Here is a 14013-nt window from a genome sequence, read left to right as displayed (position 1 = left end):
AACCTCTGCATCCCCTACGAAAGCTGAGTAGCCAACTGGGTAACCTGATCCATAACCGCTTGATCCTCTCTGATGTTGTTCTCGATAACCTTGTCCCTCAAGTGGTCGACCTGCTGAGCTGGGTCGGTAGGCGGCTGGCCCCTCGCAGTCTGGATTCTCGAAATCTGCATCTCGAGGAAGAACTTAGGCGCCTTGATGATACCAAAGTTGCCTCCCGAGCTGCGTAGACCGGCCTCAGTGGCGAGGTAAACATTGAGTGCGTCCTGGAAAGCTTCGAGGTTGGAGTCGGCGAGCGGGACAGCGGTGAAGAAGGTGCTGGTGGCGAATTCCATTGGTTTTTGACCAGAGGCAGCGAAGTTGATCTTGGAGAAGGTTTGGCCGCCTGAGGTCACGTCGGGGACGTTTTCAATTGTCTTTGCGTTGGCGTCGCAGGTGACCTTGTCTTGGATTTGTTGGACTACAGTGGCCGTCTCGCCTGGGAGTGCCTCGTTGCCGATGATGAAGCAGGCATTGCCTTGGCGGGGTATGATATTGGCGGTAGGAGCAGCAATGACAAGGCCGCTGAGGAGCGTGAGGGCGGTGAAGGCGTGGGCGTACATCTTCGTTTTCCTCTTCGAAGATTCCGTCTTGTATGTATACGACAAGAAATATGTAACAACGTTGAATGGGTATAGTGATAATCAACGAGCGTTCAATAAAAGTAAGGTAAAATACCCTAACCGGAGGGCAAGCAAAAGAACGAAAAAGAGAACGTAAGTGTAAAGACTGACTAGGGCGAACGACGAAACCGATGAAAGATCGATACTCGAAAACCCACAACGGCGGCCACACCCTTCTCTTATATAAAAACCACAACCTACCATCGTGAGATCATACCCCCTCAGGCGCGTAAACGGCAATAAGGCACACCTCCCTGTATCACCAGTTCACGACCAAAACACTTCGCGACATTTCTGACAGGGCTGTCACGTCCACCTGGTAGGGGCCGACGCGACGTTTCTGGTTTGAGATGATCGATACCGTCTTCGCTTAGGCCCAAGGCGGCTGCCGAGCTCCGAGAACCTCACTGTTTCTACCAATAGCAGGTGGGTCGCTATTGTGCATCGTGGAGTGGGGCCTGGTTTTTGGCGGACATGCGAAACGCGGTTTGGCTGTTGGAGGACATGCAGGATAGCTTCAGGAGCGTATGCAGGATGGGGTTCAGGAGGGTGGGAAGGAGGTGTTCAATGCCGCTCTGCCCGAGGTGAGGGGATTGAGGCGCAGGGCGGGCGGGATTTTGCAGACATGTGGGCAAGCGATTGAAGCGCAGTCATGGACCGCGGGCATGCATACCAGTTGAGGTGTGGTGGAGGAGTCGGTACTGGTAACGGGAAACGGTTCTGGAAGGCTGGGTGACTAATCGGTACTAGCGCCATAATCACGAAGCCGGCACAACGGCACTGAACACCATAACAGCACACGTATAAGTCGGTAGTTCGATATTTTGATCCACGAAGGGAACATCGTAATCCACATACAAACGGCAGCAACACTGGTATCAACCGTATGCCCTGACACCAAGCCCTACTTGCTCTCCATCAATCCTAATCTCGAGCAAACGCCAATCCGAGAGTCCGTCTATGCATGTATAAAGCGCCCCCGTCGCGTTTCCAATTCAATGCCCGCATGCGCCATGCTTTGTGCGTACAAGTTCCGAAGAAGAGTATGTAGAATAGACAAAGGAGAAACAGAAGCCGCTCAAGCGATGCTGGTATGACCATAAATCCACTTTTGAAATCCAGAATGCGAAGGAAATAATAGAAGAGAGGAGTTTGTGTTAGGCTGGTGAGGCCTCGGGATTATGTATAGGCCGTTCCACGTGTTCGGTAACAGGGTCTTTGCCCTTCATCGTTGGTTGGTCATCGGACGTTCGTTGCGTCTCTTCGGCAATGTCGCTCATGTCAGACTCGCTGTCAGAGTCGGATTGTTCTATTCTAAAGGACTCGCGAAAGTTTGCTGGCGTTATCGTCTGAGACGATACGTGTCGCTGCTTTGTGGTGCCTGCCGACAGTTTCCGAGGGGGGAACGGGTCATTGCTTTCGCTTCCTGGAGAAAGCGCAGCTGTCGTGCCATCCCGCTCATCGGCAGAGATCGCTTCGGCAGCCTCCTGGAGCTGTTTCTTCGCCGCCAAGCGCTCTTCGGCTGTGGTGTTGTGCCAGTCAGAGCCGAATTGAATTACAGATGCCTTCTTGCCATGGACTGTAAAGCTGCCCTTGCCGCGCGCCAGTCCCTCGCTCTCGGTATTGTCACTCGCGAGTGTGATTGTCGACGACGAATCTCTGCTCTTGTGGCTGCGGCGGTGAGAAGAGCTGCCACGGGACTCTCGAAGAGTGCGCTGTAGACTTCTTCTTTGCTTTGTGTGAGACCGGGGCGATCCTGTCAAAGCAGCAAGGGATTGTTCGTAGTCAGAATCAATGACAGGCTCTGGTCGGGGGCTCTCTCCAGGTGTCGGCTCTGGTGACATGGGCTCCAAATCACCCGCCTCGCCTGGAGGCGGAGTCGCGTACCGAGACCCGTCCTCAGAGTCAGAATCAGAATCGGAGCCTAAGGTGCCATCGCCAGTCGTCGATATTGAAGGTCTGTGATCGGAGGGATACATCCTCGGTGAATGTGCCGAAGAGCTTGCAAATGAGCTTCGACGATCAGATGAGCCAGGGCCAAACATAGGCCCAGGTTGAAATTGGGCCGATGGATCCCTGGGGCTCGACTGCCGAGATGTCTCCGGTGGTGTCTTGAATGCTTCATCTCCACCGAATTCAGTGTCCCTAGAGGACTTGGTCCCTGGACGGCCCGGTGAAGTAGGAGACAGTGGGGCTTGCTTGTTTCCACTGTTCATCGAACTGGTCTTGGAAGTCAATCGCGCTAGTCCACTGACTTTTGACGCTCTATGCGACAGCTGTTGTGGCGAAACTTGCGGCTGTTGTTGAGTAAACTCCGTGGGTTGGTCGTCTTGCGCTTGTTTATCTGCGAGGCCTTTCCTCTCGTCCTCTAATTCTTGAGCAAGTATGTCACGATGACATTTCATCCGCCAAATGTCGATACGGGTCCACTTAAGCTTGGCTGATAACCGACCGGCAGCGTGTATGACCAGTTCGCGAGTTTTCGGTTGAATAGGCGCAAGAATCTGGAGATGTCTTGCATCTCGTAAACGTGCTTCCAACTCTTTGATAGCATTGGTGAGCTTGTCTTCGGACTCCGTAATGCGCACCTGCATGAGATCTTTCCTAGCGTTCATCATCTGTTGTGCAAACTGATTGTCGATCTTGCCACTTGTTATGGTGACTTCGCCAGTGGCCGTTGGTATCGTCTTGGTCGAGTGTGACGACTCCAGGCGCCGCATGCCACGGTTCTTCTGGCCTTCGTACAGCCCACCAATCATGCCTCTTGACCGAACACCCAGTGTCTCAAATGCAGCAGTATAATTCAGCACACCCAGCCACTCGTTCAGGTCCTTTTCGTTGTCGGCCAAGAATGTCTCCTCGCCTGCCTTCGAGAACATGACAAACGCATTCTTATGTTTCTTGTATGTGGCGTCGACAAGCGCAACCGCACCATCCATCGGGATGATGTGGTCTTGCTTGAAGTCGGGTAGGGCAGGCTGGAATATGACCGGGCCTGTGTCGCCGCGTTTGAGATGTTGCTCGTGCTGGCTCATCAAGTTCTTCGTCCAAGTAGAGTTCCGGAATAGAGACAACCCCGATCGAGTGAGAACGGCTCCCCATTCCTGCCATGGCGATCGGGCCTTCTTTTTCTTCGTGTCCTTTCTCCACAAAACTCCTACTTTTGTCACTGGCATTTCGACGATGCCAACCGAGGTGCCGAAGGGATTCTCTTGGGCGGCTTCAGACATGAAGGCTTCCGGTCTCGATCGCGAGGATACAATCTGTATCACGCCGTATTTGGAGAACAACTTGTAGATGTTCTTGGTGTCTAGCGTCGCGGTCGTGCCGGTGTAGTTGTACGGGTCGTCTAGTTGCATCACGTCTCGGATCGTGGGTCGGAGCGCGTCCAGCTTGCCTTCAAAGATTAATGTGTACGGATCGATGGGCTCCTTCGCGGCTTTCCGCGCGGGGTCGTTCATTGGTCCTTTCAGGACAGCGACTCTCTTGCTTTTCTTCGAGGTGATGTTCTTTAGGTCAACCTCGTCTTCAATGTGAATGAACGGAGTGTAGACAATGTTGTCGTAAAAGCAGCCGAGGACGTCGGCCGAGACGCCATCGCAGGACGAGTTCTTGATATAGTCGGGCCTTTGCATTTTCCGTTTGTTGTTCTTGTTGAAGACGTCTGTGTGAAGAATGATAATGGAGAAAGATATGAAGTAGGCTTTGTCAGTGTTGATGTAGATGCCGGGGTTGCATTCGTGATACCGGTCGGCGAAACCCTGAAGGACACGGTCAATTTGTTGTGTCTCTTTGGGTAGTTCAACCTGCATGAGCAACTTGCGAATCGCCATGTCGATTGGGTCGCCAAAGAAGGCAAACTTCCGCATGTAGCTTCTAAGTACGGCAAGCAGGAAGGGGTCGTCGGTCTTGCTTAGGTAGCTGGCGACGACGCTCTTATCGAAGTTATTCGCCTCGATTCGTTCCAGGTATCGCCCAGGTGTCTCGCCTTCTTCACGCTCTGGTAGAATGAGTGTTTCCCGGCTGATGTTCATCGAGTTTTGGTGCGATGACAAGCCTGAGCTTCCTAGAAACCCGTGAGCAGGTGAACCATGCCGGGGTGAATGGGGCTCGGAGTTCTGACGAAATCTTGAACTCAAGCCAAACAGATTGCTGAAGCTGCTTCTTCCTGCCGTGGAGGTCGAAGTTCTTCCGCTGGGCCCGCCAGGTGGTGTTGGCGAGCCTGCGCCGTCGGACCGCCCGCCCAAAGATCCCATCGTGGATGAGCGCCCCCTAAGACCCATTCGTGCAGGACCATTGTTGTTTGGCGAGGAGCGGGCAGATCGGCTTGACCGGTACGAGTCGTTGCGAAAGAGAGTACCTGAACCGGGTGAGGCCAAATTCAGAGCACCAGCAGCAAGAGCAACTTGCGATGCAGAAGGGACTGGTGGCGTCTGTGTCCCAGGCTCTCCATAGTTGAGACGACGCGCGGTCAGGGGTGGGCTTTCGGTGATTGAATGATCGGTCGAGGCAGAACTCCTCGCGCCCGTAGACGCACGTGGTGTAGCAGGCGCCGTGTCGGGGAATTGCGGAGGCTCGATCTTCATAGGGAGTGGGAATAAGGATGCGCGCTGTTTTCGACGCCCAAAGCCAAATCGTGAAGAGCCAACGCGGGCCGGGTGCGAAGGCCGTGAGGTAGTTTCGAAAGAAATGTGTCCGCCGGAGCTTCCATCTGATCGTGACGACTCGGAGGCCCTGGTGGCAGGCGGCGCCAGCGAACTCGCGCTTTCCACCGACTCGCGCGAATCGGCAAGCACGTCCGGCCGGCGATGGCTGCTCGTCGACGCGCGCTCCTTCTCGTCCAAGAGGTCCCCAGTGCTCTTCTTGAAGCCTAGTGGCTTGCGCTTCTTGTCCATCGACTTTCGCAGCGTGGTCGGTTTCTCAAACGTCGTCGGGTCGAAGGAGCGCCTGCGCAGGGCGAATTGCTGCATCCTACTCCGCCTGGGCGCGATCTTGGCCTCGTCCTCGTGGTCTGCCACGGTCGGTGCGGTGGTGATGATGGCGGGCGCTACATGGCTCTACGTCAGTACACACACTTCCGACATTGAATACGCATACGTACGCGCAGGAGTGCCCGGCATGCGAGGAACAGGCGGTGCATCGTCGTCCCTTGCGGCGTGTTCCTTTGCCTTGGCGGAGAGCTGGGGGTCCGAGGCATGGCGGAAGCGCATCAGACTGAAGCGCTTGGTGTTGGGCGTGTGTTCCTGTACGGGCGGAGAAGGCGGGGAGTCGTCATCATCATCATCATGGCCGGTCGAGGGCCGCGCCGTGTCGGTGGACGTGGGGCGGAAGCCATCCTCAGAGGCGGCAATGCGGCTCGTGTCGAGGTTCTCTTGCGACCTGTCGAAGCGCGTGTCCTTGTCGGCGCGCCGGTGGAAGAAGCCGGCAGGGTCGAGGGTGCTCCGTCGCTTGAGGTCTCGTTCGCTGCGGCCGGGGCGGAGGGAGCGCAGAGGCATGGCTGCTCGCGCCGACTAGCAGCTCATGAAGGCAGATACGGGGTCACGGTGCGGTACATGGCACAGCGGAGAGGGGCAGTGAAGGGCGTGTCGGGGTCTCTTAGGATGGCTCGGATGCGGCACGCCTGTAAGGCTGAGGGAGTGCTGCTAGGATTAGTCGGGGAGGTGAGATCAGATATCGATGGCGTGGACCCGGCACGGCGTCAGACACGTAGTGGGAATAACAGTCTCGGGCTGTATAGGGGGAGGATAGCAGGTCGCAGGCCTTAGGGTAGCAGATCAGCTGTCACCAAGGCACTGACGAGCGCACTGGTCCTCTCTGCTGTGCAGTGGAGGCCTCCTAGCGCTCGCTGGCGTAAACCTTGGCCTGGCCGCGCGCCTCTGGAGCTGCACCAGCCACACCACTCCCACGTTTCTTCCCAGCATCGCCAGGCACACGACACCTTCTCCACCCCTTCCCGGCGCTTGCTGGCCACGACCGCATCGCATACTCGGCCTCCGCCCGTTTGGCTGCCCACCGCCAGAATGCGCCAGCCCGTTTGCGCGCTGCTGAGCCTGCTGCTCCTCGCGCCCTCGCTCGCAGCCGCCGCCCCGCACGATGCAGCGCCGTCCCCGTACGATGCAGGAACATTTGCTACGACCCACAATGCGCCGCCGCGACCATGGCGCAGGCTCTCCGACGCGATCATCCGCCGGATATGGAAGCTGCCAGAGGACCAAAAGAGGATAGATGGTGGAGACGCGCGCACTGTTGTCGATGCGCTGGGTGACAAGCTGGTCGCGCAGTACAGTGAAGATGTCGTCTTGCGGTTCAAGATACGCACGGCGGAGGAGGCCTCGGCGCTGGCGGATGCAGCAGACGTCCTCTTCCTCGATGTCTGGGAGTTCAATGAGGACTGGGCAGACGTGCGCGTATCCAAGGACGTCGTGCCTTCCCTGCTCGGACTGCTGCCTCCGTCGCTCAAGGACGCCCACGAACCACTCCTCCAAGACCTCGGCCTCGCACAGGCAATCTTCAACACCTACCCGTCCACCGAGGCGACACCCGTTCCCGACGACGATCGCTTCTCGTCAAATCTCCGGCCGTCCCCGCGCTCGGGCAAGGGCAACATCTTCTTCCAAGACTACCAGCCCCTCTCCGTCATCAACCCCTGGATGAGCCTCATGGCGTCCATGTTCACCACCCACGTCCGCCGCATCAACATTGGCATTAGCTACGAAGGCCGTGACATTCCCGCTCTGCGTGTCGGCGTGCACCCCACGAATAACGAAGAGCCGTCCAAGCCCCGGAAAACCATCCTTGTCACCGGCGGCATCCACGCCCGTGAGTGGATATCCACAAGTACCGTCAACTACCTGGCTTGGAGCTTCATCAACGCGTACGGCAAAGACCGTGAGATGACGCGTCTTATGGAGGAGTTCGATTTCGTCTTCGTCCCAACCCTGAACCCAGACGGATACGTCTACAGCTGGGAGACCGATCGTCTATGGCGCAAGAACCGCCAACCCACCAGTCTGCGATTCTGCCGCGGCATCGACCTCGACCGCAGCTACTCGTACAAATGGGACGGCGATGCTTCCCAGTCCAACCCCTGCAGTGAATCTTTCCCCGGCAACAACCCATTCGAGGGTGCAGAGTCAGCACGCTTTGCCGAATGGGCCAAGAACGAGACTGAAAACAATGTTGACATTATTGGTTTCTTAGATCTGCACTCGTACTCACAACAGATTTTGTACCCATACAGCTACTCATGCGACGAGGAGCCTCCATCCATCGAGGACCTTGAGGAGCTTGCTATGGGTCTAGCCAAAGCTATTCGCGTTTCCCGCAAAGGCCAAACATACAAGGTCACATCAGCTTGCGAAGGCAACGTAGCCATTGCTGGCCAGAACAAGTCCATTTTCCCGCGCATTGAATCGAGCGGCGGCAGTGCATTGGACTTTTTCTACCACGAGTTGAAAGTCAGGTACTCGTACCAGATCAAATTGCGAGACACGGGCAGCTACGGATTTCTGCTGCCCAAGGAGAACATTATACCCACCGGAGAGGAGATGCTGGACGCGTTGTTGTACTTTGGGCGTTTTATGTTGGGAGGGGTTGGCATTGTCAACCAGGAGCAGCCTGCTCAAATCGTTAAGCCCTCACTCGAAACTGAGATCATCGAGTTGTAGTCTATAGTCTCCTTAATCCATTTTTCTAGACCTGACTACGCCATTGCGTACAGTCATAACCGATTTCATGCATTAGTGCCCGTATGCAGATCCTTGAGAAGCGAACGCATCCATGGATGCCAACTTTGTACAAACTCGCACAAGCGCGAAGGCGTTAAAAACAACCTTGACAGTCGCACAGCAGCCAGGTTCCTGGATGTTGGTTTTTAACGGCCGCCATGCAGGTAGCGTTCTCTTGCACGTGGGAGGCCCGTGCTGCGACCGTTAGTCCAAGCATAGATCCTTACAACGTCATGGCTCGAAGTCTCGTCGACACAAACAGCTTACGCGCCTGTCACCCACCGCATCCACTAACGCCCGTCTATGGCGCCGACTGAACTCCGCGGCATCTGCGACTGTGACATTCTCTCTTTCTAGTGATACTTTCACCTTCGCTGTTGATTCGCACCATCGTTGAATTGGCCGAACAGCCGCCATGGCGTCCAGCTCCACCGAAACGACTCCCTTGGTCTCGTCCATGTCGAGCTCAAGCCGAGCGATACCTCCGAAGCCACAGCGCACCGTCACCTTCAACCCCACTGTCACATCTACCAGTCCTAAACCGCCAGCGTCGCGATCGCTATCGCACAGTGCCTCGTCTTCCGGCCATGCTGCCACCACCCAGGGCGGGCAGCCAATGCTGTCGACGCTGAATAGTAAGCTGCGGAGAAGGAACAGCTCTGGCGCTCCTGCCAGGATACCTCCTGCGCCGGTGCCCAAGATTGGACCGCAGCGAACGACGAGAACTGCGCAGAAGCTCAAGCTGCTTCCTGACCCGGCCGCGGATGAAGCCGAAGACGAAGAGAGTGGACGCGATGTCTATGTACAATATACCAGGATAAAGGATCCGACTGCGCGAAGAGATGCTGCCCGTCTCGGCAAGGCCGACAGAGAGCGGTTGCCCAGGGTGACGGCATACTGTACTGCGGCCTCGTACAAGCTCGATGAGATGATGCGATTCTTGAAAGGCAAGCAGAAGATCAGAGGAGCGGCGCCCAAGCGCTTCGACGAATGCATATACTCGCCCTACAACTACGGATCGACAAAGGGCCCAGAGGACGTCAGTAGCACTGCCGTACTCGACGGCTTCACGGAGGAGAGACCGAGACGGTTCTCGGACAGCGCCATTGAGGTGGAACACGAGAACGAGAGGAGGAGACAGGATCTCATCGACCTGCACGACGATGGTGACGCGCCGGATATCGCGAACGAACAAGCCATCGGCCCCAGACGGCCGTCGATCACGCACGCCGACTCTGACCCTCAAATGGACGCGCCCGACTTCGATACACGCGTCCATACGCCTGAAGTATTCCTGTTTGAGTACGGCACTGTCGTGATCTGGGGCATGACACTGCAGGAGGAGAAGAAGTTCTTGAAGGAAATCGCCAAGTTTGAAGTGGACAAGCTCGGCAAGGATGAGATCGAGACGGAAGAGTTCAACTTCTACTACACGCGCGAGTACCAGGCCCGGATATACAACGACTTCATCAGTCTGCGCGACAAGAAGAACTACATGATCAAGCTAGCGATTAGTCACGGTCTTTCCCAGAGTGTCAAGACGTCGCTGTTCGAGGACCTGGTCGACAACACTATCGACGAGACGAAGGACATCCCAGCTGAAATCGCCAGCTCCGGCAAGATCAACCTGAACAAGAAACAGATCAACATGCAGATTGGAGAATTGTTCATTCTCCGCATTAGTATCCATCTGCAAGGATCGGTTCTTGATGCGCCCGAACTCATGTGGGCTGAGCCGCAGCTAGACCCGGTGTATCAAGCTGTGAGGAGCTATCTGGAGATGGACCAGAGAGTTAGTCTCTTGACTGAGCGACTCAATGTCATCGGAGACTTGCTTGCTGTCTTGAAGGATCAGCTGACCGTCACTCACGTAAGTACCTGGCTTGTGCTTTTTTGCCGTACATCCGCTGACCGATACAGGGTGAATTGCTCGAGTGGATCGTCATCATCCTCATTTTTGCTGAAGTGCTGGTGGCCGCCATCAACATCTTTGTCGACCTGCACGCTGCGGACTAGACTGCACGTGTATTGTATATATTCCCCGGTGTACGATATGTGGTTCACTGCGCGCGAGGGTTGGGCTTATTCAAAAAGTCAAATGCACGGCGTTGGCTGCGGGTATTTGTTATTGTTGCAGGATTATTCTTTATGAAGGCGGAACGTATGGCGGAACTGGAGAAAGCAAAGTGAAAGCAGTAGTCGATAGTGGAGTAATACAGTGGATGTCGCATTGCTAGGCTATCTATCACGCAGGCGGCGGAGATGAGCAGCTCCGCCCGCTGAACCCTGTCGCGCCCCATCTTTCCGTATGCGACCCTTTTGAGCATTTCACCGCATGCCGTCGCCCTCCACCCGTCCTGAGCCCCAATGAGCCGTCCCAGATGAGTTGGAATCTGCTAGAGCGCTTTATAGAATCTGAGCACTTCAACCAAGATCCGAGCCTCGCAGTAGCATACCTTGCGTGAGTCCCCGTCCCCTCCCCGTCCCCGTCCCATGTGCCCCGAAGCCACCGTTGCCCGCAGCACCGCCGCACGCAGCGCCCTTCACCTCCACCCACGTCCGCATTGGGGCCCGTTGCTGACCATGGCCGTGACCGCAGCCGGTATGCAGACCACGTCGGAATCCACTATGTGCTCTGTTCGAAGCTGCGCCAGTTCGCCTACGAGGAGCTCGAGTTCTTCCTCCCGCAGTACGTCGCCGCCTGCCCACCTCGACGAGACATGGACAGCTAGCTTACACACGCGGGGCACAGGCTCTGCCACCTGCTCATCAGCATCGACAATGAGTCCATGGCCCTGGAGGAATTCATAATCGACCTGTGCGAGGAGTCGGTCAACGGCGCGCTGCTGACCTTCTGGCTGTTCCAGACGTACCTGCACGACCTCGCCAGCGCCCCCAATTCGATTGCCTTCAAGACGTGCCGCCGCATCTACAACCGCGTCCAGCGCATCGTCTTCGGGTCCGCCGAGCCCCAGCGCCGCGAGAAGATCAAGGAGAACGTCCTGCCCGTCACGGTGCTCTCGAGCCTGGTCCTGGCGAGCATAGCCGCGCCCTTCCTCCCCGTCCACGCCGGACCACTGGCCATTGCGCAGGCGCGGAAGCCACGGCCCGTCGAGGACATCATCTCGGACAATGTGCAGACGGCCAAGGTCGGGCGGAGCAAGACCGTCACGGGCAGTTCCTCACGCTCCAAGGAGAAGCGGATAGCGCAGCAGCACTCCGACCCCGAGGATGGGCGATCCGTCAAGGCTTCGTCCTCACGGCCGCGTGAACCCAAGGACCTGCGGAAAGCAGCTGTACGAGCGCCAGCCGCTACCCGGAGCCCCTCAATGCAGCATCGCCCTTCGCTGCTGTCGATAGCTTCAGAGGCCCGGCTCAGCTCGTCGTCCTTACCCGACTTCCGAGACCCCAAGTCGTCTCCCCTGCCCACGCCCCCCGCAACCGCTGGCCTCGGACCAGGCCCGCTCCAACTCGGTTCTCGCAAACACCCCGGGCTGCCACCGAGGCCCCTCTCACCTACCGCCTTGTCCCGCGCGCAGAAGGTACGACTGCTGCGATCCAACTACTTCCGGAACGAGACCCAGTTTCTCAGCGCGCTCGAGGACATCTCAAACCGCCTGGTCGTTGTGCCGAAGCCCGCGCGGCTGAGTGCTCTGAGAGCTGAACTAGCGTTGATCGCCCAGGACCTGCCGGCTGAAGTTGATATACCCTTATTATCGCCCCCGACTCTCAAGGATGGGATTCCGTCGCAGAGCCAGCATCACCGCATAGTGCGCATCAACCCCGCAGAAGCGACTAGTCTCAACAGTGCAGAGCGAGTACCGTATCTGCTCATGGTTGAGGTCTTGGAGGAGGACTTTGACTTTGATCCGGACACCGAACAGAACCAACAGCTGCTTGAGAAACTGATGCTAGAGAAGGGCACCTCGCGGAGACGACTATTTGACATCACTCATGCTGAGTATTCTGCCTTCGACCGCACGCCACCCAATGGATCAGACAGCGTGTTCGAGCCCGCTACTGGAGACCTGGGCAGCACCTCGCTCATCAAGGATATGGATGATACCGACCTTGCTTCCGGGATGGCACGCGTAACCTTACCTGCTGCGGCTGCCAATGGGAAAGCCACAGCCCCCAGGTCTTCTAGTGGAGCAAACACTCTGTCCTCTGTGGCCACCTTGTCTACACCACGAACTTCCGACTCGCAGATCAGCAGGTCGAATAGTCCCGGTCCGATCAGGCGAATGACGATTCCCGCAAATCTGAACCAGCGGAATCAATCAGCTGATCAGCCAGACTTCTCCGCCCTTGCGACTCACATGCGCACCGCTGCCCAGATGCTTGCACAGCTCGAGGCGAGTGGCGCGAAACGGCCAAAGGGCGAAGTAGCTGCGATTAAGGCCAAGATCATCGCAAGCATGCAGAGCTTGGAAGAGCAAAACTTCTTAAATGAGGACCAGGGCCCTACTTTCGACACGATCATGGCAGAGTCGGATCCAGCTGCAATCAGTGCCGAGCCAGAGGAGCTTGAGGATGGTTTGGCCGTCGCGACCAACACCGGTGCGGGTGCAGCTCGCATGGAGAACGATCTCAAAACTGGTGGTATGAAGCGGAAGGGCGATCGTGATGATCCCAGCGCCGCGACATTCGGCGAAGAATGGAGCGCCAAGCGAGAGCGAATACGGCGATCCTCTCCATATGGCAATATGAAGAACTGGGACCTGATCAGTGTCATCGTCAAGACCGGAGCCGACCTGCGTCAAGAAGCCTTTGCGTGCCAGCTCATCGAAGTATGCACCAAGATCTGGGAAGAAGCAAACGTGCCCGTCTGGACAAAACGGATGCGCATCCTCGTTACCGGCGAATCCTGCGGACTCATCGAGACCATCACCAACGGTGTATCCCTTCACTCCCTGAAACGAAGCTTGACACTTGCTAGCATAGCAGCAGGCACGAACCCCCGGAAACGCATCGCAACCCTAAAAGACCATTGGCTCAAGACGTTTGGCGAGCCAGACTCGGAAGCCTACATTGCTGGTGTCGGTTGCTTCGCCCGCTCTCTAGCCGCCTACAGCATGATATGCTACGTCCTGCAACTGAAAGATCGCCACAACGGCAACCTCCTCATCGACAATATGGGCCACATAATCCACATCGACTTCGGCTTCATGCTCTCCAACAGTCCCGGGTCTATGGGCTTCGAAGCCGCGCCCTTCAAACTAACGCAAGACTACGTCGACGTCCTAGGCGGTGTGACATCCCCGGCATTCGAGGAGTTCAAAACGCTATGCAAGAAGGCGTTCCAAGCGCTGAGGAAAGACGCCGAGAGACTTATCATGCTGGTCGATTTGATGAGCAAACAGAGCAGCATGCCATGCTTTGCTGCTGGCGCGGCAAGTGTGACGAATAGTCTGAGAGCGCGTCTCATGTTGCATTTGAGTAGGGAAGAGGCGGAAGGGTTCGTCGAGGAACTCGTTGCGAAGAGTGTGGGAAGTTATTATACCCGACTGTAAGTTTTCTCGACATTGATCTTACGGCATTGACAGGTTCACTGACATGATTACAGTTACGATACTTTCCAGTACCGCACACAAGGCATATATTGAGTTTGTTGGTCGCTGCTTTGC

At 56.5% G+C, this 14013-nt stretch overlaps 5 protein-coding genes across 5 annotated transcripts; 3 read left to right on the top strand and 2 right to left on the bottom strand.

The window, feature by feature from the left end:
• Window positions 1-14: 14 nt before the first annotated feature.
• On the bottom strand, window positions 15-599 carry J4E90_006717 (uncharacterized protein; the record flags this gene model as incomplete). Its single annotated transcript, XM_051436262.1, has 1 exon — window positions 15-599. One exon carries the CDS (start codon window positions 597-599, stop codon window positions 15-17), a length of 585 nt encoding a protein of 194 aa, XP_051290056.1.
• A 1217-nt stretch (window positions 600-1816) lies between these two features.
• J4E90_006716 (uncharacterized protein) lies at window positions 1817-6154 on the bottom strand (the record flags this gene model as incomplete). The annotated part of the gene is made up of 2 exons (XM_051436261.1): window positions 1817-5670; window positions 5761-6154. The coding sequence occupies 2 exons, from the start codon at window positions 6152-6154 to the stop codon at window positions 1817-1819; spliced, it is 4248 nt and encodes a 1415-aa protein (XP_051290055.1).
• A 525-nt stretch (window positions 6155-6679) lies between these two features.
• Window positions 6680-8326, top strand: ECM14 (putative metallocarboxypeptidase ecm14; the record flags this gene model as incomplete). The annotated part of the gene is made up of 1 exon (XM_051436260.1): window positions 6680-8326. One exon carries the CDS (start codon window positions 6680-6682, stop codon window positions 8324-8326), a length of 1647 nt encoding a protein of 548 aa, XP_051290054.1.
• Window positions 8327-8801: 475 nt separating this feature from the next.
• Window positions 8802-10402, top strand: J4E90_006714 (uncharacterized protein; the record flags this gene model as incomplete). The annotated part of the gene is made up of 2 exons (XM_051436259.1): window positions 8802-10256; window positions 10307-10402. 2 exons carry the CDS (start codon window positions 8802-8804, stop codon window positions 10400-10402), a joined length of 1551 nt encoding a protein of 516 aa, XP_051290053.1.
• A 365-nt stretch (window positions 10403-10767) lies between these two features.
• J4E90_006713 (uncharacterized protein) lies at window positions 10768-13992 on the top strand (the record flags this gene model as incomplete). Its single annotated transcript, XM_051436258.1, has 4 exons — window positions 10768-10847; window positions 10986-11075; window positions 11139-13895; window positions 13953-13992. The coding sequence occupies 4 exons, from the start codon at window positions 10768-10770 to the stop codon at window positions 13990-13992; spliced, it is 2967 nt and encodes a 988-aa protein (XP_051290052.1).
• Window positions 13993-14013: the final 21 nt, after the last annotated feature.

The sequence above is a fragment of the Alternaria incomplexa genome (assembly GCF_024043165.1).
Source record: "Alternaria incomplexa strain BMP 0042 chromosome Unknown scaffold_9, whole genome shotgun sequence".
Taxonomy (NCBI): domain Eukaryota; kingdom Fungi; phylum Ascomycota; class Dothideomycetes; order Pleosporales; family Pleosporaceae; genus Alternaria; species Alternaria incomplexa.
This window is presented reverse-complemented; position numbering and strand designations above follow the sequence as displayed.